At 39.3% G+C, this 23,862-nt stretch overlaps 1 protein-coding gene across 3 annotated transcripts in view; it reads right to left on the bottom strand.

Moving 5' to 3' along the window:
• DIS3L2 (DIS3 like 3'-5' exoribonuclease 2) overlaps positions 1-23,862 on the bottom strand; it is a 371,835-nt gene that overhangs the window by 282,327 nt on the left and 65,646 nt on the right. For all 3 annotated transcript variants that reach the window (XM_030802727.1, XM_030802728.1, XM_030802729.1), the window contains exons 4-5: positions 22,482-22,535; positions 16,724-16,825 (exon numbers count right to left, since the gene is read on the bottom strand). In XM_030802727.1, coding sequence (XP_030658587.1) covers positions 16,724-16,825; positions 22,482-22,535 — 156 coding nt within the window. The remainder of the gene's footprint in view (positions 1-16,723; positions 16,826-22,481; positions 22,536-23,862) is intronic.

Genomic DNA, 23,862 nt, shown 5'->3' with positions numbered 1-23,862 from the left:
ACTTTATTTCTATTATTATTACATTGTAATACGTAATGAAATAATTATACAACTCACCATAATGTAGAATCAGACGGAGCCCTGAGCTTGTTTTCCTGCAACTAGACAGTTCCATCTGGGGGTGATGGGAGACAGTGACAGGTCATCAAGCATTTGATTCTCAAAAGGAGCACACAACTTAGGTCCCTCACATGCACAGTTCACAATAGGGTTCGCGTTCCTATGAGAATCTAATGCTGCTGCTGCTGATCTGACAGGAGGCGGAGCTCAGGGAGTGATGTGAGCAATGGGGAGTGGCTGTAAACATAGATGAAGTACTGGTCCATGGTCCGGTGGTTAGGGACCCCTATTCTAAACCATTTATCTCAATCACGCTCATTTTCTATGCTCCAATCTGTTGGAGAAAACTTCCTTGGTTCCTGACTCTGAATTCGCTTCCTATTTCTGGCATTATACTCATCCCCTTGAAACAACCTTTGTCATTTGCCTAAAAGCACTGACCTTTAGCTGACTTGGTATTAGTCTTTACTACTATATCCTGTACCTCTGACAGTTTTTCTGGTGACACAAATGGTGCCAGTTTGGCATCTAAAAAGGACTATGTGGAAAACTACTTATCTTTTCTCTGATCGCTGCAAACACGAATTCACGTTACTCATTGCTCAAGAGAATGACAGAAAGGCCTGAAGCATAAGAGTAGAGGCCCCAGGACACTGGATGACAAAGTACATGAGAAGCAGAAACAAGTAGCAGTAAAGAGAGAGAGCCATGCCAGAAAGTTAAGATGGGCAATGTACTCCCTATTCAATTTCCTGTTTCCGCAAATATTACTTACACCTTAATCTTCAGGATCCATTTCTAACCTGATTGAAAAGGATCTAAAACTATAGTAAATACATACAGAATTGTTAATAAGCTGTAAGCTCAATATTCATACACATTATTAAAGAGAAAACTCTAAAAAACAAAATATAGAATCCAGTCAACTACCCAAACACCCACAGAGACACAGACTTCTTAATACTTTCTGATTTAAAATCAAAAGACTCAAGAACTACAAGCTTGAATTACTGAGATGGAGTCTAAATAGTGAGACATTTCCCAGCAGAGTTTGCAAGCCCTTTAGGGGTGAGACTAAGGTGTCTGTGTCTAGTCTCACTGGGTTCCTTAGTGGGGCAGGAACAAAGTCCTTCATGAAGTGTGACAATGCCTCTAGATCAGGGGTTGGTAAACTATATAACTCACAGGCCAAATCCACTTGTTTTGTAAATAAAGTTTTATTGAAACTTAGCTGTGGTTATTCACTTAAATAATGTCTGTGGCTGTGTGGTTATTCATTTACATAATGTCTGTGGCTGCTTTCCTACTACAATGGCAGAGTTGAGTAGTTGTGACAGAACTGTATGGCCTACAGAGCTTAAAATATTTACTATCTGGCCCTTTACAGAAGAAGCTTGCCAACTCCTGTTTTAGAAAGGTTCCTATGCTCTCAAAAATCACCACAGGGAGATCTCTTCTTATGGCCAATTGTCCCCAGTGCATTTGCTCCTAAAACCTGATCTGGCTTCCTCTGGGGCCTATTTTGAAATGTTTCTCCCTCCGCTGTGTGCTGCACGGTCAGTTCCCGTCTTACTAGCCATTCTCAACTTCTTCCAGCTTTACATCTAGTTCATTCTCAGTGCTGTTCTCAAATTCTAACTTTCGATCTGTGCTGTGATTTCCCTAATTAAATGGTAAGTAATTTGGTATAGATCAGAAATTTTTCACAAACATACACTACTTAAGCGAAAAATCTCCATCTCAAGCCCTGCCTCTAAGAAATCTGGCTTAAGATATCATATTTAGGTCAAGTTTCTCTCATATCAAAACAAAAAACATCTCTGTGCCTCTTATTCTTAAATCGCTACCCTTTCTCTGTGTCCTTCATGCACTCCTTCACTCACTGTGGTTTGGTTTCTGCCTTCTCTACCCCCATTAAAAATGTTCTGATCAATGTCACAGATGGCTCCACGTTAGTCAAAGCTAATTTCTCAGGAGAGCTTCTCACTGGGCCTATAAGCAACAGGGCACTTTCTTCTCGTTCCAAGTCTCATCAACTTGGTTTCTGGCACATCATTCCCTGCTGCTGTTCCTCCTTCCTTGCTGGCCACCACTCCTCAGCATCCTTTCCTGGATCCTCTTCTTCTGCATACCCATTAAGTTTTGGTATTCCTCAGGCTCTGTCCTCAAAGGTCTTCTTTTATCTCTCCATAAAATGTCCATTTATTCAAGTGCAATTGAGGTCACCCAAATCTCTACCTCTAGCCAAGCTCTGACTTCTGAACTCTAAATCCTAATATCTAAATGCCTTCTAGCTTTATATACCTATATGTCCCTAGGCATCTCAAACTCAACATGTCGAAACAAGTTTATCATCCTACCCTAACTTCTGTCCTTGCCCCCACTTCCTAAATTCCATCTTGGCAAAGGGTGCCACCATCCCCTCAATTACCTGAGCCTAACATGTAGGAGTCACCCCAGCTTCTTCCTATATCCAATCACCATGTTCTAGCTTATTAAACAGTCTTAAATTCATCTTCTCCTTGTGTTCCACATGGGCACTGTGACTTCATCTCTCACTGGGACTCTCAATACATAATTTTCTTTTCAGTCTCCCACCAATTTTGCCCCTTTGCTTTAAGTCCTTCACACCTTGCCACCACAATGATATTTAATATACAATGTGACTATGTCACCTTCCTCAAAATCATTCAGTGACTCCCCAGTGACTACATAACAACTGAACTCTCTTACACAGTTAGACCTTTCACAATGTGACACCACCACCACCACCCCTGCCTCTCCATCTGCCAGCCTGGCCTCATCTCTTGCCACTTTATATCCCTAGCTTGCATTTTAAGCTCAAAAATAAAATAATATCTGTAGTTTTCCAAATCTACCATATTTTCAGAAGTCTCCAATGCCTTTGTACATAATACTGCCTAAATTCATAAGACAGTTATGTATATGCACTAAATCATTACTAGTTTCTATAAGACATAAGAGAAATCTATTGAAATTTTAATAAAAAACGAGAATTTGAACAATAGCAGTAGCAAGCAGCAATATCACAATACTACTATGAATGATAAACTCTTTATGGTTTATAAATATTACCAAGTAAATGTCAGTACATTTCCTTAAAATATAACTTCCTTGCCTTTCACTTACAAAAACTGTACTACTACACCATTAACTTAATTCCAAAATCAACAAATTTACTTGTTATCATACCCTGTACTTTACAGCAATAATTACATGACTGAGGGTGATCTTATAGACAGGCCATCTAGAACATTTTCAGGTTCCTTCTGAATTCTACTTTCAATAGTGGGGATATATTTGTAGTAAGCAATATTGAAGCTTTTGCCATGACCAGTGCCATACTCTTTTCAGATGGCTAGTCAGGAATGCAACACATAATGAATCTAATTAGTCCAGCGTGAGAGTCATTAACACAGTTTACCAGATACATCCTGTTATATCCCTACTTGCAGACATTTGGTAGGATTGCACTTCCTGGTTCTCTTGTGGTTGGGTGGTGTCAGGTGACTCGTTCTTGCCAATGAGCTATGAGCAGAAGTGACTCCATCACTTCTGGACAGAGGCATTTTAAATGTAGCCCTCCTTGGCTCTGTTTCCTTCTGCCACAGAGAAAGGGAGCACTTCTGATAGTCTATGTTCCATCCATCCTGGGCTCTGGAGTAAAGATAATGCAAAGCAAAGCCCCTAGATGATCTTGATGGGCAGTGAGCATGAGTAAGAAACAAACCACATCATTCCAGAGTATAACCTTGCCTATCATACAGTTGCTCAGCAATGCAGATGACTCAAAGAAACACATACTAAAACACCAACACTTTATGTGAATATTTTGTCTTCTGTCAGTAAATGTGGTACACTCAAGAGCTAGAAAAAGTAAATCTGAATTATGTGTTGTGGCTAAACCATGTTCTTGGTCCTCATTTCTAAGACTAATAGTAGTAATACCTGACATCTCTCAAGCACTTAGAATGTGCCATCACTGCCGTAAGTATTTATCTACATTAACTCTTTCGTTACAACGAATGTGGTTTTCACCAAAATATCTCCATGGGGTTAAGGAGAAATAAATTAGTTTTCTAGAAAATAACTCTGAAATATTAATTGGGAGTTTCCAGCATAAATAAGCTACTCTATCCTTAAACAATACATTCCTTATTTCAGACATTTCAACTTGAATTACAGAGATCTGAGGGCATGTTTAAAGCAGGCAAGAACCTGAAGTATTTGATCCAGAGCTGGCAGTAATGAAGAAAAAAAGATGACTGTTAAAAATGGGCTGTGTATACAACAATCTTGGGAAAATCTGATCATGTTAGTGGATATACCTTACCTACCATACTACTCTTGATGGAGGCTCCGAAGATCTTGCCCTCCCATCACTGAGTACCTTCCAAGTCTTTTTTAGGCCTGCCATGCAGGCCAAGAAACCAAACAGTTCTAAGAAATTCTAATTCCACTGGAATTGAGAACAATCCAAAATGATAGCGGTTATATAAGAGATTGAATTAAATATAATCTAGTATGATGGGTGCATACTTAAAGAAGAACTTGGAACACAAAACTTTAAAACAATCACTTGAAGGAAAAGTTAGTTGTTAAAGGAAACACTTTACTGTACTAGACCAATTTCATGTGACCATAAGGTTTGAAACAACCATTAAAAATTAGGGATTAAATGTGTACTTTGATTTCTGCATTTGTTTAATTTAGAACAAGAGTAGTCTCTCCTATCAACACTTCCTTTATTCTTTCAAACTCAAGTTATTTCTTTCTTTCAGTGCCAATCTCTTCTGAAACACTCACCTATACATCTATTATTCCCTTACTGAACGCTACTTCCTTAAATCATGTATAGACTTTGCTCTGCTGTTAAGTGAAATAATCCTGTCTTGAGAGAAATTTAGACTTGCCAACAAAGTACTTGACTGATTTATTCCCACTTTATTCTCTCAGTACCCTGCAGATGCTGCACAAATACATGTGGGAGAAATAAACGAGTCCCTAGCATTACAGGTTTCCAACAGGTATCAATGTATCAAGCAGATTCCTGCCTGTCTTACTATATTTTTAACAAAGTTTCAATGAGTAAAAGTTTCACTTGAAATCCATCTCTTTTGCTAGTTAGGTTCCGTATCACATTGTTTTGCCGATTGAATGTAATTTTAATATGCTCTGTCAGCCTCTTTTACTCTTATTTTCTCTGAGCCAATCACTATGGCTGCATCAACTAAGACACCACAGCTGAATTCTGGGCTCCCAAGACTCCTTTGGTACAACCAAAAAAAGTCTCAGAATTCTGGCTCTCAAGGCTGGTCCTCTGCTTTGGTTTTTGCTCCCAGTATGGCTCTAGTCAATTCTCCTAGCTTGAGGATCAAATCCTATCCTTGACTCCTAGCTCAGTGGCTGCTTCTACCACTCTGCTTATAACAAAACAGTCCCACATTTCTGAACTTTGCACCCTGTCCCAAAGCCCCAGTAGGACCCACTTCCTCCTGTATGACAACTGCCTACCCACCTTTTGAATACCGGTGCATCCAAATACTATGAATTTGGGATCTGCTGCCATTGAGTCAGGAATGGCATCTAGGTCTGTAACCCCTTTGACTCTTTGTCTTGAACAGCAAGCTGCAACTCTGATGTGACTTTTATTGTTGGGTCAGCTCCACTGTCTAGGGCAGGTATCTGTTCAGGTTCTCCCTCATTCTCAACACCTGTCTCCATAATGTCCTATTATACCTCTCCAGTCCTAAGATACAACCACTAGAATTCTAATTAATATTTTCTGAATTGTTTATTTTCTGAGACTAACACTAAGCTTTTAGTTATGTCAACTGATAGTCATCTTCTTTATCCATGATGGCAACTTAAGATATTACCTATTACCTAATGCTAAAGCATATATTTTTATTTTCTAAATGTGTGCTAATTATTATGACACTGACAATATCTGCCTACAGACCAAATTACTCTCTCCTTGATACCTCTGGAATAACAAATAACAGTGTGATCATGAAGCCAGGAGATATAAATCTGAATCCCACTCTGTTACTCCTTAGTTATATGTTCCCTAAATAAGATGTTTAAACCAAGCCACAGTTTTCTCATTCACAAAATTGGGATAGAGACAACAGCATACAAAAGAATAGTACAAGGCACTAAATACAGTACCTGGTACACAGTAAACACCAGTAAGTTAGCAGTTGTTATTAGCACCCACAGGGTTTATATATGCATATTTGTAATTTACCATATTGGGGTATTAAGAGAAGGAAAATAATAGAATAAACTCATTACAGTTAACCAAAAGATGAAAGACAAGTATGGGCTATGGTTATGGGAGGTGAACTTGATGAAAAAAAGGGAAAGAGAATGGAAGAAGCAGGGTGAAGATCAAATAAATGGCAAACAAGAGTTTACTGAGCTGGCAGCAATGTTTGAAGAGTCTCTCTAAAAGGGTGCCATGGTCCCCCTTTCAGCTTCCCTTGAGAGCAGGATCCTCAGAAGAGTTAGGAGCCCCCTACTTCTTCCAGTGTCTGGGAGAGTTACTAGAGGGGCTGCTGTACTCAGCCAATAGTGTAGCAGGAAGAGAAAGCTTTGATCCATACATGCCTCCCTGAAACCTAAAATTTTCACAATCCTCTCTTGCCAAATCATTCTCATCTTGAAATAAAACAAATCCTCTCTCTTTCTCTATTCCCATCATTTAAACCTTAGCTCTAATGTAACCTCTAAGAAGTCTTCACCAATTCTTTCAAATAGAGTTTGTTTCTCCCATAACAATGTGGTATTTCTGTTTCCATCCTGCAAACCATACCACAATTGTTTCCATTCTCTTCCCAAACAGCCTATGAACTCCTTAAGGGCAAAGCCTGTGACCTATTCTAGTTTGTATCTCTAGGATCTAGCACACGGCAGGATGAATGGTAGATGAGAAGCCACTGGGTACCTTGAACTGCTCCAGGCAGAACTGTCAGGATCAATGCTTCCTAACCATTTGCGGACATGATCTCCACTTTGAAAATCTGAGGGAAAGGATATTAAGCTGAAAGTCAAGAGATCTGGATTCTATCCCTGGTTCTGCCAAAAACTCTCAGTCCTCAAACCAGTCACTTACTCTCACAGTACCTTAATATTCCAATTGACAAAGGAAGAAACTATCATTTGCCCCTCAACTATCTTTCATTAGATGTCTGTAATAAAAAGTATAAGGAGACAGTAAAAATGCGGAAGAATCTGAACTCCAAAGAGTTATATAATAGTAAATTATTTTTCATTATTGCCTCACAGCTTGATACTCATACAGCTATCTATTTTGCCAAAAATCATGCTGTGAAATAAATTGACTATTTACTACTATAACGAAAAGAACTGTTGTTTTTTCTAAAACCCCAAAAGCCCTGTAGTTTACATACCCAAGAGGAGTGAGCACAACAAGCAGAAAGAAGCAAAGATGAATAATCCAATTAATCCACATTGGCTCACGCTAGTGACTACAGATTCCTTTGATAACAATATGCTTTTGTACTAACAAACCTGTAAGACAATTGGCTAGTATGTTTGGAGATGTTTATATTCTAGACACCAGGGATTCTTGATGACAGTCCGAATATTCTCTTCTCCCTACTTTGACCCTGTCACCAACAACTATCACAGGTGGGCTAAGGACAACAAAACTCCCCCACTTCAGAATGAGAAGCTGTGAAATATTCTAACTAATGAGGCCTGAGAGACGTACCTAATGGGGCTGACTTTAATACAAAAAGCAATTGTCAGGCAGCCACTGTGAAGACTCTCAGGAGCTCCACAGAAATAAAATAATAAGGAACCCGGGGCTACCCTCTACATTTCAAATCTTCTGAAAGCTTCAGAGGCAGCCAGCAGCCCCTCTGTATGAGCTAGTTAAACAGATAACAGTTTGTAGAAGTAGGTAGCACTAAGCTAATTTTATGACCTAGAAATTCATAAAATTAGGCCTCTAGGGAAAAGCCCAACTTTGTTGTATTGAGTTTTAAAACTCAATTTTGTCCAAGAAAAAAAGGCACCAAGGCAGAAACAAGAATGCTCAAGTCCCAAACCTTTCCTCCAGACCTCAACAACAACAAACACTTTAACCCTCAACCTACCCCGAAGCTTTGGTCAACAATCTACCCCATTATCTTAGACTTCCTGCCTGAAGCAAGAGCACTTCTAAGAGCATAGGAAAGGCTGTGCTGACTGTCTTATCAATAAAGGGGGTGAGAAACAAGGAAAACAATGCAACAGACTTACTTATTCATATGTTTGCTTATTTTGGCCATCTCTTGCCTGGGTCCAAGGGCAGAAAGGATGCCAGGTTACTTGGCCTTGCTCTTTTAAGCAATCTCATCCACTTTTGTAGAGCTCCACTGGTGCTCTACTGTATGCTTTCCATGCCTACTGTACAACCAGTCAGCACCTATACCTGCCCTGGTCTGCTCTAGACCCACCCAACTTGCTAACCATTCTTCTGCTTCTCCCTTTTCTACCACTCTCATGTCTTAGGTTAAAAGATGCCACCATCCTTCTGTTCTTTCTTTGGCTCTTCTTCATTACAATGCTGCCTCTTTACTCCCTCAAATGACCTCTAGGAATGTTTCCTTTGGTTTGACCTGGCCCTAATACACTTCTCTTATCTTCTTGGACCTGGTCAACACTGTGCTAGATTCAAGAAAACACAAAGTGACCTAAATCAACCTATATACCTAGAACATGAAGCCAGCCCTTAGCTATGCTTTCAAGGAATCCAGGGAGGACACTATATCAACAACTGGCAGCAACTGGGGATGAAGCTAGGAGGTGGATCTGAACTAGGAAAGTTCACTGTAATTAAAAAAGAAAAAAGAGGATTCCCAGACAAAATGGCCAAATAGGAACAGTTTCTGCCTGCAGCTCCCAGTGAGACCAACGCAGAAGGCGGGTGATTTCTGCATTTCCAACTGAGGTACCTGGTTCATCTCACTGGGACTGGTTAGCCAGTGGGTGCAGCCCACGGAGCGCAAGCTAAAGCAGGGCGGGGCGTTACCTCACCCAGGAAATGCAAGGGGTCAGGGAACTCCCTCCCCTAGCCAAGGGAAGCCGTGAGGGACTGCGCTGTGAGGAACAGTGCACTCTGGCCCAGATATTATGCTTTTCCCATGGTCTTCGCAACCCTCAGACCAGGAGATTCCCTCGGGTGCCTATACCACAAGGGCCCTGGGTTTCAAGTACAAAACTGGGCAGCCATTTAGGCAGACACCAAGCTAGCTGCAGGAGTTTTTTTCATACCCCAGTGACTCCTGGTATACCAGTGAGAGAGAACCATTCACCCCCCTGGAAAAGGGGCTGAAGCCAGAGAGCTAAGTGGTCTAGCTCAGCGGATCCCACCCTCATGGAGCCCAGCAAGCTAAGATCCACTGGCTTGAAATTCTCACTGCGAGCATAGCAGTCTGAAGTCGACCTGGGACACTTGAGCTTGGTGGGGAGGGGCGTCCACAATTACTGAGGCTTGAGTAGGCGGGTTTTCCCCTCACAGTGTAAACAAAGCCACCAGGAAGTTCGAGCTGGGTGGAGCCCGCTGCAGCACCACAAAGCCCCTGTAGCCAGACTACCTCTCTAGAGTCCTCCTCTCTGGATAGGGCATCTCTGAAAGAAAGGCAGCAGCCCCACTCAGGGGCTTATAGGTAAAACTGCCATCTCCCTGGGACAGTGCACCTGGGGGAAGGGGCGAGTGTGGGCGCAGCTTCAGCAGACTTAAACATTCCTGCCTGCCAGCTCTGAAGACAACAGCACATCTCCCAGCACAGCGCTCTAGCTCTGCTAAGGGACAGATTGCCTCCTCAGATTGCCTCCTCAAGTGGGTCCCTGACCCCTGTGCCTCCTGACGGGCAGGGGTCAACAGACACCTCATACAGGAGAGCTCCAGCTGGCATCTGGCGGGTGCCCCTCTGGGATGAAGCTTCCAGAGGAAGGAGGAGGCAGCAATCTTTGCTGTTCTGCAGCCTCCACTGATGATACCCAAGCAAACAGGGTCAGGAGTGGACCTCCAGCAAACTCCAGCAGACCTGCAGAAGAGGGGCCTGACTGTTAGAAGAAGAACTAACAAACAGAAACCAATAGTATCAACATCAAAAAAAGGACCACCACACAAAAACTCCATCCGAAGGTCACCAACAGGAAAGACCAAAGGTAAATAAATCCACAAAGATGAGGAAAAACTAGTACAAAAAGGCTGAAAATTCCAAATAGCAGAATGCCTCTTCTCTCCAAAGGATCACAACTCCTTGCCAGCAAGAAAACAAAACTGGACAGAGAATGAGTTTGACAAACTGACAGAAGTAGGCTTCAGAAAGTGGGTAATAACAAACTCCTCCGAGCTAAAGGAGCATGTTCTAACTCAATGCAAGAAAGCTAAGAACATTGATAAAAGGGTAGAGGAATTGCTCACTAGAATAACCAGTTTAGAGAAGAACATAAATGACTTGATGGAGCTAAAAAACACAGCACGAGAACTTCGTGAAGCATATAGAAGTATCATTAGATGAATTGATCAAGTAGAAGAAAGGATATCAGAGACTGAAGATTAGCTTAATAAAATAAAGTGTGAAGACAAGATTAGAGAAAAAAGAATGAAAAGGAACTAACAAAGCCTCCAAGAAATATGGGACTATGTGAAAAGACCAAACCTACGTTTGATTGGTGTACCTGAAAGTGACAGGGAGAATGGAACCAAGTTGGAAAACACACTTCAGGATACGATCCAGAACTTCCCCAACCTAGCAAGACAGGCCAACATTCAAATTCAGGAAATACAGAGAACATCATAAAGATACTCCTCGAGAAAGGCAACCCCAAGACACATATTGTCAGAAATGAAGGAAAAGTTGAAATGAAGGACAAAGGTTGAAATGAAGGAAAAAATGTTAAGGGCAGCCAGAGAGAAAGGTCGGGTTACCCACAAAAGGAAGCCCATCAGACTAACAGTGGATCTCTCTGCAGAAACCCTACAAGCCAGAAGAGAGTGAGGGCCACTACTCAACATTCTTTAAGAAAAGAATTTTCAACCCAGAATTCATATCCAGCCAAACAAAGCTTCATAAGTGAAGGAGAAATAAAATCCTTTACAGACATGCAAATCCTGAGGGATTCTGTCACCACCAGGCTTGCCTTACAAGAGCTCCTGAAGGAAGCACTAAATATGGAAGGGAAAAACTGGTACCAGCCACTGCAAAAAAACAAACCAAAATGTAAAGATCATTGACACTATGAAGAAACTGCATCAACTAATGGGCAAAATGACCAGCTAGCATCGTAATGATAGGATCAAATTCACACAAAACAATATTAAACTTAAATGTAAATGGGCTAACTCCCCCAATTAAAAAGCACAGACTGGCAAATTGGATAAAGAGTCAAGACCCATCGGTGTGCTGTATTTAGGAGAGCCATCTCACGTGCAGAGACACGCATAGGCTCAATATAAAGGGATGGAGGAATATTTACCAAGCAAATGGAAAGCAAAAAAAGCAGGGGTTGCAATCCTAGTCTCTGATAAAACAGACTTTAAACCAAAAAAGATCAAAAAAGACAAAGAAGGGCATTACATAATGGCAAAAGGATCAACGCAAAAAGAAGAGCTAACTATCCTAAATATACATGCACCCAATACAGGAGCACACAGATTCGTAAAGCAAGTTCTTAGAGACCTACAAAGAGACTTAGGCTCCCACACAATAATAGTGGGAGACTTTAACACCCCACTGTCAATAACAGACAGATCAACAAGACAAAAAATTAACAAGGATATTCAGGGCTTGAACTCAGCTCTGGATCAAGAGGATCTAATAGTCATTTACAGAACTCTCCACCCCAAATCAACAAAATATACATTTCTTCTCAGTACCACATCACATTTATTCTAAAACTGACCACATAATTGGAAGTAAAACACTTCTCAGCAAATGCAAAACAACAGAAATCTTAACAAACAGTCTCTCAGACCACAGTACAATCAAATTAGAATTCAGGATTAATAAACTCACTCAAAACCACACAACTACATGGAAACTGAACAAACTGCTCCTGAATGACTACTGGGTAAATAATGAAATTAAGGCAGAAATAAATAAGTTCTTTGAAACCAATGAGAACAAAGACACAATGTACCAGAATTTCTGGGATACAGCTAAAGCAGTCTTTAGAAGGAAATTTATAGTACTAAATGCCCACAGGAGAAAGCGGGAAAAATTTAAAATCGACACCCTAACATCACAATTAAATGAACTAGAGAAGCAAGAGTAAACAAATTCAAAAGTTAGCAGAAGACAAGAAATAACTAAGGTTGGAGCAGAACTGAAGGAGATAGAGACATGAAAATCCATTAGAAAAAATCAATGAGTCCAGGAGCTGGTTTTTTGAAAAGATTAACAAAATAGATAGACCAGTAGACAGCCTAATAAAGAAGAAAAGAGAGAAGAATCAAATAGACACATTAAAAAATGATAAAGGGGAGATCACCACTGATCCCACAGAAATACAAACTACCATCAGAGAATACTATAAACACCTCTACACAAATAAACTAGAAAATCTAGAAGAAATGAATAAATTCTTCCCAAACACCCTCCCCAGACTAAAACAGGAAGAAGTCAAATCCCTGAATAGACCAATAACAAGTTCTGAAATTGAGCCAGTAATTAATAGCCTACCAACCAAAAAAAGCCCAGGACCAGATGGATTCACAGCCGAATTCTACCAGAGGTACAACGAGGAGCTGGTATCATTCCTTCTGAAAGTATTCCATACAATAGAAAAAGAGAGACTCCTCCCTAACTCATTTTATGAGGCCAGCATCATCCTGATACCAAAACCTGGCAGAGACACAACAAAAAAAGAAAATTTCAGGCCAACATCCCTGATGAACATCAATGTGAAAATCCTCAATAAAATGCTAGCAAACAGAATCCAGCAGCACATCAAAAAGCTTATCCACCACGATCAAGTTGGCTTCATCCCTGGGATGCAAGGCTGGTTCAATATATGCAAATCAATAAATGTAATCCATCACATAAACAGAACCCGTGACAAAAACCACATGATTATCTCAATAGATGCAGAAAAGGCCTTTGACAAAATTCAACACCCCTTCATGCTAAAAACACTCAATAAACTAGGTATTGGAACATATCTCAAAATAGTAAGAGCTATTTATGACAAACCCACAGCCAATATCATACTGAATGGGCAAAAGCTGCAAGCATTTCCTTTGAAAACCGGCACAAGACAAGGATGCCCTCTCTCAGCACTCCTATTCTACATAGTACTGGAAGTTCTGGCCAGGGCAATCAGGCAAGTGAAAGAAAGAAAGGGTATTCAAACAGGAAGAGAGGAAGTCAAATCATCTCTGTTTGCAGATGACATGATTGTATATTTAGAAAAGCCCAATGTCTCAGCCCAAAATCTCCTTAAGTTGATAAGCAACTTCAGCAAAGTCTCAGAATACAAAATTAATGTGCAAAAATCACAAGCATTCTTACACACCAATAACGGAGCACCAAATCATGAGCAAACTCCCATTCACAATTGCTACAAGGAGAATAAAGTACCTAGGAATACAACTTACAAGGGATCTGAAGGACCTCTTCAAGGAGAACTACCAACGACTGCTCAAGGAAAGAGAGGACACAAATGGAAAAATATTCCATGCTCATGGATAGGAAGAATCAATATTGTGAAAATGGCCATAATGCCCAAAGTAATTTACAGATTCAATGCTATTCCCATCAAGCTACCATTGACTTTCTTCACAGAATTAGAAAAAACTACTTTAAATTTCATATGGAACCAAAAAAGAGCCCGTATAGCCAAGACAATCCTAAGCAAAAACAATAAAGCTGGAGGCATCATGCTTCCTGACTTCAAACTATACTACAAGGCTACAGTAACAAAAACAGCATGCTACTGGAACCAAAACAGATACATAGACCAATAGGAAAGAATACAGGCCTCAGAAATAACACTACACATCTACAACCATCTGATCTTTCACAAACCTGACAAAAACAAGCAATGGGGAAAGGATTCCCTATTTAATAAATGGTGCTGGGAAAACCAGCTAGCCATATGTAGAAAACTAAAACTGGACCCCTTATACAAAAATTAACTCAAGATGGATTAAAGGTTTATATGTAAGACCTAAAACCATAAAAACCCTAGAAGAAAACCTAGGCAATACCATTCAAGACATAGGATGGGCAAAGACTGTATGACTAAAACACAAAAAGCAATTGCAACAAAAGCCAAAATTGACAAATGGGATCTAATTAAACTAAAGAGCTTCTGCACAGCAAAAGAAACTATCATCAGAGTGAACAGGCAACCTACAGAATGGGAAAAAATTTTTGCAATCTATCCATCTGACAAAGGGCTAATATCCAGAATCTACAAGGAACTTAAACAAATTTATAAGAAAAAGAAACCATCAAAAAGTGGGCAAAGGATATGAACAGACACTTTTCAAAAGAAGACATTTATGTGGCCAACAGACATATAAAAAAAGGTCATCATCACTGGTCATTAGAGAAATGCAAATCAAAACCACAATGAGATACCATCTCACACCAGTTAGAATGGCGATCACTAAAAAGTCAGGAAACGACTGATTTTTTGGTGAGAGGATGTGGAGAAATAGAAATGCTTTTACACTGTTGGCAGAAGTGTAAATTAGTTCAACTATTGTGGAAGACAGTGTGGTGACTCTTCAAGGATCTAGAACTAGAAATACCATTTGACCCGGCAATCCCACTACTATGTATATACCCAAAGGATTATAAATCATTCTACTATAAAGACACATGCACACATATGTTTATTGTAGCACTATTCATAATAGCAAAGACTTGGAACCAACTCAAATGCCTATCAATGTTAGACTGGATAAAGAAAATGTGGCACATATACACCATGGAACACTATGCAGCCATAAAAAAGAATGAGTTTATGTCCTTTGCAGGGACATGGATGAAGCTGGAAACCATCATTCTCAGCAAACTAACACAGGAACAGAAAACCAAACACCACATGTTCTCACTCATAAGTGGGAGTTGAACAATGAGCACATATGGGCACACTAAGGAGAACATCACACACAATGGGGCCTGTCGGGGAGTGGGGGCAAGGGGAGGAATAGCATTAGGAGAAATACCTAATGTAGATGATGGGTTAATGGATGCAGCAAACCACCATGGCACATGTATACCTATGTAACAAACCTGCTCATTCTGCACATGTATCCCAGAACTTAGAGTATAATAAAAAAAAAAAAGAAAAAGAAAAAAACCCTGCACTTCACAGAACTAATTAAAATTACACTTAAATTTGTATAAGTGTGATCAGTATCTGTCTTTTCCTACCTGCACTCCCCATTAAACTATAGGCTCCATGAGGGCAAGAACTATGTCAATCCTAATCATTACTGAATTCCCTACACCCTATGAATACCTAGCATACAGCTATAACTCAATTACTTCAGCTATATCAGATTAAAAAGAATGTATGCCTCAACAAAGCTCTGAGATAAAATGGGACTCCTCACATCACATCTTTTCTGGAAAAGCTAATAAGAACATTTCTTGAGCTCCTGCCATTCTAAGATTTTTAGGCACTATTCTAAAATTTTTACATGTATTCTCATTTAATTTTCATGACAAACCTATGAAGTAGGTACCATGATTATTCCCATTTTACAAATGAGACATTTGCAGCAAAAAGGTTGTACAATTCACTCAAAGTTATAGAGATGAACAGCAGAGATGAGATTCAAATCTAAGTAGCCTAGCCTAAAAGCCCATACTTTAGTCACTACTCTATAACACGTATTATTGAAGACACCAAATTCTTCAAATAAATAAAACAAAAAAGCCAAATTATACAAATGATATGAAGACAAATTCAGACTTAGATACATAAGTCTCCAATCCTACATGACAATTCAAAGATATTGTCACCACACATCATTCCAATGCCTGATCCTTACTTTTATTTAAAACCATCAAAACTAAAACCATATCTTCCTTTCCAATTAACAGACGTTGATGGAGACTGAAACCCAAAATACTCTCATATTAAAAACATTTTCTTCTGCCACTAAATCCCTGATTTATAAAAACACAGACAAACTATTTTTATCTGCCAAGGCACCCAACCACCAAACTGGGCCAACAGAACTCCGTATGTATCGCCTGGGTTTTCCACTGGAAGCAGCAGAAATGCGTGGGGACTGCCACCGTCTCCATGGCTTTGTCTTTCTAGTTCTCCCTGCATAGGATGTAGGAAAATAATACATACCAAGTTTGAATGGGCCCTCAGTATGTATTCAAAAGAATACCAAATACCAGTGCAAGGCATGTAACAGGGAGGATGGATCACTAGAGAGGGAGCAAGGAGAACAACTCAGTTAATTAGCAATCTGCCCAGCAGATGCTTCTAAGTTCCAAGCATTCAGTAGCATGCTTCCAAGATTACACCCCATCTTACCACAGCGCCTGAGGGGTCTGTGACTCCTCCAGGTTATGATGCCTTGTTGGTGCACCATGGAATGTGAAAGGCCCTAAGAAATCTGTAATTAGAAAGGGAAAATTTAACTCACCTTCCACTGCTCCTCGGGAAGCAGTTTCACGACCACCAGATCCCCATTTAAGGCTCTATTACGAGCAACAACCCCATCAATAAAAATGTCTCGATCACCATCCTAGGTTGGAAAAAGAAATAAAACAATAGTGAGCTTAAAAACACATAAAGCAAAAAACGGATTGCCTGCTTTCATAACTGAAATAGAAAACAGCAAGTTATTCTTAGGTTATCCTTTTTTGTATTAAATAAAGCATGCTGATACCTTTTTAATACTAAATGAATTTTTTACATATCAAGAAAGTATAAAAATAGAAGGTATGCAAGAGAACAGAAGAGGAACAACATATAATCTCCCCCAAGAAAACAAACTGAGGGCAGGAGTAGCAATGGCTCTAAGATTTGGACTCTCTAGGAGGAAACCAGCAAATTCATAATGCCCCCCAAGAAAGTGGCAGAGAGAATAAATTGTGGTTGTTTTTATGGAGACCTAAGTAGAGGGCAAAGAAGAGAAGGAAAGAGATGTAACATGAGATTCATCACGTGATCTTCACACTCTTCCGACCTTGCTGACTTAGGACCACCGTGAACTCCAGACAATGAACACAAGATACAGACACTTTCATCCTCACTCACTCATTCAGAAACAACCCACTTTAAATAATGTGGCTCCCCAGTGAACTCCCCAGGTGTCAACTTCTTGGCTTAAATAGGTGCCAGTCTTCTTGGTAAGCCAAATTACTTTGTAATTTTAAATAAACAAGATAGCTAAGGAAATGGAGGCCTTCACCAGCAGTCAGGGTTCCTGAGAAAATGAAATATTTTCAAAATGTTTCACCAACAAACATGTACTCTTATCCTTCTATTCTCTACAAGTTTATACGATGTGCTCTTTTTCAGAGAATAAGAAAGAAGTAAAATATTTTTTCTTACAGGAGGTGACAGCAAGAGTCTGGAAAATCATCACTCAAATTTTTCTAATAGGGACACTTGACATAGATAAGATTGAACGTAACACTCAATGGACTGAAGGTGATTACTATGAAATTTTGGTTAAAGTTAAAATTAACATCCCAAAATCACCAAATCAAAAAAATGGGGGGGGGGGGACAGATTTTAGTCACTCAGCATTTTTTACAGCTTCCACTTACAAACCATTAGAGATCTTCTAGAATAATTTTTCTGCTCAATTTCCAGTTTAGCTATGGGTTGACAGCTGTGGCCTGCACACTCTGCCAAAACTGACCCCACCCTAGTCCCTGAGGAAAAGCTACTGTGTTAGCCACAAAACATGACTGTAGTTGACCTCTTGACAAGCTTCTCAGATCTGGAAGAGACAGCCAGTAAACAGAGAGAGAACAACTGAAATAAGGCACATCACCATCTATTGCTGCCTTTTGCAATTCAAAAAGCAATAGGATCTCTCAGACCTCCTTGGAATGAAAAGTGGGCCGTTTGGAGGTCACCCTAATCCATACTCATGTGTCAAACATATGCAATGAAATGCCTCTATTATAAGCAGCTACAACCACCCTTTGGCAGCGCAGAGATTTCAGATTGATGGGATGATAGTACTGTCACCTTACAATCCCAAGAAACCAAGGAAAGCAGGGTTGAGTTGAACCTCAGACAACACAAAAATCTATAGCTACTGCATCATACTCAGCTCTTCCTTGATTCATTCAGAAGACTGATCTGTCGCTGAATCTCTTACTTTAAAGACATTAAGCTTGGGAACTGCTCAATATTAAAAGTTTGAGTCGTCTCTTTTAACCATTTTTTTATGCCAAAGATTTCAGCTCTTTGTTTGAATGCCAGAAGTCTTGTTCTATCCATAAGAAAGAATAATAGATAATAGAAAAAAAATCAAGAAAAATAGATAATGAACTTCCCTGGAGGAAAAATAAAGGAATTGGGAGGTGGGCATGTGGTAATCAGACTAAAGACTTAGAGGACTTGGGGAAGGAGGACAACACAAGTATGCCACAATGGTCACAGCATCCTTCATTGATGGAACAGTTCCCTTTGGACTAAAAATAAATTCCACCACTGTACAAAGGGTGCCTCCTATGACACGATGCATTAAAAAGTTAGAGAGCTTCTTAGATTTACATAATTCAGAATAGAAACTGTGCTTTTCAAAAATGACAGGTTTTTCCATCTGATCAATTTTCTCCTCTTTATCCTATCCCCAAATAGGATAAAAGGCATGACAATAATATCATTTTATCTTGGTTTGCTTGAAAGTCACATGATTTTACTCACATTCTGTATTTCATTTTTATTGAGAACCTCACAAAACTAGCAAGTACACATAAGTTACTCATCCCGTATAGTTTAGATGTGTCATGAAATGAAAACCAACTTTCTGTCAGTAGAAATTATAATGAACCTAAGTCAAGTTCCCCCAAAACAAAGTATTATTTTATACCTGATGATTAATTCACTGTTCTTCACCTGTTGACCTAGGGAGATATTTTAGCATAGCAAATGACATTGTGTAAATTCACAACCATTTTTAGAGTCAGTAAGAGCAAACCTAAATAATTTAAACAAATATCTATTTTTGTCTCTCTAAAAACTTTAGAATGTGAAGAACATTAGACAACATTTACTCCATCCCCTCATTTTACAAATGAGGAAGCCACTGTATGTCCTATTGTCAGAGCAAAAGCCTCATCTTCTTTCATATTCATTCCTGCCTTTATGCTCCTAGCTTAAGCCGGTAACAATTAGGCCCTGGTTCTGACATTCTACTTCCCAGTCTATCTGCAGGCATTTTTCATCCCATATATTTTATATTTGTCATAAAATGAAAATCAACTTTCTATCAGTAGAAGCTATAATGAACCTAAGTCAAGTTTCCAGTTCATACAAGTTCATATTTGACATGGATATGAGCTATGTATACTCAGAAATCTAGACCACAGGTGGCTGTGGGCTTTATATATGAATAATCTGTTGCCTCTATTATTGCCCTCTTCAATTGCTTTCTATAATGCTTCTGGAAACTGAAACCCACAAAGTAAGAATGTAGGACTGTTCCCGTGTCCAAAACCAGAGTGTCTACAATCACTTGCAATGGGCCTTGATTGGCAGCTCTTATGATCTATTCTTAATTACCTAGAGGTGAATTGTTCTTCTCTGAGACAATATTACTACTACTCAAGCAGGAGCCAAATAAAAGAATAAAAGAGGCATAGAAATAAGTCAATCCTAATATCGCAACTTTCTAAAAATTTCTAAATATGACATAGTAAGAATATAATTTTAAGTAGGAGAACAACTATGAGCTTTTAAAACATCACCACCTTTTGCTTTTGTGTCTTAGCTTTCTTTAACAAGCCAGGTTACACCATGGAGATACATCATTTGCAGATGTAAATTACATGAATTTAGCTTGCAGGAAACATAGGACCTCTGCTCTGGCCCTGCTCCAGCCACACCCCTCCCCATCAGACAAGGAGTTCACAGGGCCAAATGGATGTGTTTCCCTAAAATAAGCAGCCCCAAGCCTACCTCCAGGACATATATAGGCACTTCCCCACCACCGGAGGCACCCCCTCAAGGGTGCCACCGCTCAATGGCAGGTATTTCTAATGGATATGGACATAGCTTAGATATATGGGATAGGATGCCCATGTTTGTGCATGAAAGGGCCCTCACTGAATGCAAGGGAGTCACAAGGGGACAGGGAGCTAGCATTGAGAAGGGAAGAGGGGCAAGCCAGAGGTGGAGCCATGTTTCAGCATGGAGCTGCAAGAAATCTGAGAATTCTACATTTGAACTCAGGTATATGAAGGTGTATTTGGCAAGGAATAGACAAAGTCTATTCCTACATGGAATATATAGAATAATATTTTTTACTTGATGGTGGTTTTCATGTCTAAGTTTTCAATATTTGATTTAAGGTATCTGTGCCTTCTTTTCTACTTCTGTCCTAGACCCCACACTTGCTAGGAGCCAACCCAATAGGGATTTAACTTAGGGAAATTCTATACCGTGTAATCAGGGAAGAGAGGAAGCAGCAAAATTTTCAAAATGCTGTAGTTCCCCTTATCACTCCAATCAATAAGAGCAAACTTAAGCATGCACAAGAGACAAGAGGTCTGAATATACCCAGTTCCCAGCTGTCTCTCAGGATGAACTTACTACATTGAGTGACATTTTCATGCTTAAAAATCTGTGTCTTTCATACATGAGGGCTCCTAATACAATCAAGTTCCTTCAGCTGGTATATTCTTGAAGAAACAGTCATGCCTTCTTATGTGAAAAAAACATTGGTTATGCAGGACGTACTGAGAGATGGTTTATCCATCTCCAACATAGCACCTTCCTAAGAGATTTTCATGGGTAGTTTTTATGATTCCTGGATGTAAATTTAAGCTTATGAGCAAATTCTGGAAACTAATACATATGTAAACTGCACTTCTAGTATATGTGAGAACTGCTCTTGCAGCCAAGTTACCACCTCAAAGCTGACCCTCAATTCTACAACCCAATTTTACAACTCAAGTTTCAGGGTCAAGACATATGCCATTTTCTCTCACAGGAACAGAAAATGACTGAGAAAGAATAATGTGAATGTCACTGATACCTTTTATCTAATTCAATGGGTAAGACTTGAACTTGGATGCAATGTGAGTCCCTGGATTTCAGAAGACAGAGGAAAAGGACTAAACTGAGCTTGAGAATAGGTCATAAGGTTATTGTAACAATAACAATAATATCACTCGAGCATATAAAATCTGAAATGTTCCAAAATATAAAACTCTTTGGGCACTGACATGACATTCAAAGGAAATGCTCACTGGAGCATTTTGGATTTCAGTGTAAGTATGTAATGGAAATATTCAAAAATTTAAAAAAAAAAAATTCTAAATCCAAAATACCTCTGGCCCCAAGTGTTTCAAATAAGGGGTGCTCAATCTGTAATAATAACATTTATAAAGTACATGACTGAACCTATATTCTCACTAAACTTACTGTCATTAAAAATAATAAAATATGTTAACTAAAATATATGTATTCCATTTCGTCATCTATAAGCACAAGTTTGGTCTCTTTCACTGTGAAAAATCTATGATTCTATAGCTATTCTATTTATAGGTATCCTGGAAAAGTTAGGTCAGGAATTTAAGAATATTGCTCTCCCAGCTTTGCTCAATCAAACCTTCTCTAGAGAACTGCTGCTAACTATATGTCAGTGTAAACTTGATTTAAGTGGAAAGAGCCTCTTAAAATGAGTCATAAATGTAAGAAAGGGTCTAAAGACCCAGCGGTAAAGAGTCTTGTACGAAGTTCTATCACCTGCACGAAAGTGAAGTGAGAAACTCTGACCCCCACCAAAAAAAAAAGCATTACACGTTATTTTTGGACAAATGTTCAGATTAGCTCATGCAGCAGATCCAAAGTAGATAGCATATTTGTTTAGGAAAGATTAACTTAAATCAGTGGAAAAAACCATAAATCCTTTTAAGCCATAAACCAAGGGCGTCCAGTTACACGAACTGGTGGGTAGTCTGCCTGGGTCCAGCTGCTCTTTGCAGCCTTGTAACAAACGCCATCCTTTTCATTTGGCATGCGATTTTAAGACTGACAGAAGGGGTTGTTAACCAAAAGAAAATTTTGTTTATTTAAATTTGAAACAAATCTTTGCCCATCGCCAATTTCGTTTCACTACTCTGCTTTTTAGTTAGAATATATTATTTCAGTTTCAGAGCACATCTAAAAAATTAAATGTGACATTAAGTTTATTATAAATTTATTGAACTTACCGGGGAAGGAATGAAGGCTTCATGAAACTTCTTTGGATTAATTCTCAATACACCCTTTAAAACAAAAAATAAAGTTTGTGAAAATCTAGCTATATATTTATGATTTTTCCATATGTATGTTATTCTCCAATAAAAAGTTTTAAAATTAAACAGGTCAATTGAGAAAACAAGTTAGATGTATAAGAACTATTCATTAAATGCAGGAAACACAATTTATGTTGATATCTGAAATAGAGGGTTCTATCAAAAACATAAGCTTAGACTGGCACCTTGGTGTGAACAAGCAAAGGTAAGGAACAACAGAGTTTGGCATAGAGTGGGAAAGTGGCAACTATTAAGATTTTAGGTGCCCCTATATGCTAGTCTTCAAATTTAAACCTTGACTTTACAAACAAGATTACCTAGGGATTGTGCCTCACTATATAAAGGCCTTTTTTTTCTCCCAGTTCCAAGACCTTTCCACAATTGCTTGTTTCTGTGACAATTTTCAAAGTGATACAGGTTGATTTCCAACCTAGATACTGAACCTTAAGAAACTGGACGCATTATTTTTTACTCTGGCCCCTCTGCAGAGCTGAATGAGTCAATAATTCAAAATGGTCCATAACCAGCTCTTAATGCAAACTGGAATCCTGGCTCCAACAGCCAGGCCACCCAGTCTGCCTTCAACTTCATGTTATTCCAGCACCAAATCAGGGTCTGCTTCTATTTACACACAGGGGTACAGGTGGGGGCCTCTTCAATAGCAGTTCAGTATTTCAGGCTCTTGCAGGAAGCTGTAATGCTCCCCAGGTTCCAGCTGTAGTCTCAGGCCACTGGAACACATGGATGGAAGCAGTTATTTTTCTAACAGCCAGACTCAAAGGATATCTTGAGAAACTGTTTTAAATAACATTTCCCCCTAAAACGTTTAAAGACTCAAAGATACATAATTAACAAAACAGGCAACGGCATAAAATAAAGCAGAAAATAATTTCCTTCTGCGCTGTACCATGTTTAAATTACAAATGTCCATGCCACAGTTTACAGTATCATGAACACTCAAATAGACTACTACAAATGATCGTTCAGTCCTTAATTCAACAATTACATCCAAGACCCTGAGACACACTGATGGGGAAGATAATGATTAACTAAGCTCAATCCCTATTTTAAAGGAAAACATAAAGCAGAGGTACAGCTTACTTTCATAGCGAGGGCACCAGAAGAGGCTTCAGAGATGGTATCTGACCTAGTCCTTTACAGAAGAGCAAAATTTGCAAATAAATCAGATGAGAAGTACAGTAGAGGACACTGTGTTAGCAAAAGTAGTTAAGAGGGCACTCACTAACTCTTCTCCATTGTGCGATAACTCTGCCTAGCACAGAAGAGGGAGGGACCA

Source organism: Nomascus leucogenys, chromosome 22a, assembly GCF_006542625.1.
Source record: "Nomascus leucogenys isolate Asia chromosome 22a, Asia_NLE_v1, whole genome shotgun sequence".
NCBI lineage: Eukaryota > Metazoa > Chordata > Mammalia > Primates > Hylobatidae > Nomascus > Nomascus leucogenys.
This window is presented reverse-complemented; position numbering and strand designations above follow the sequence as displayed.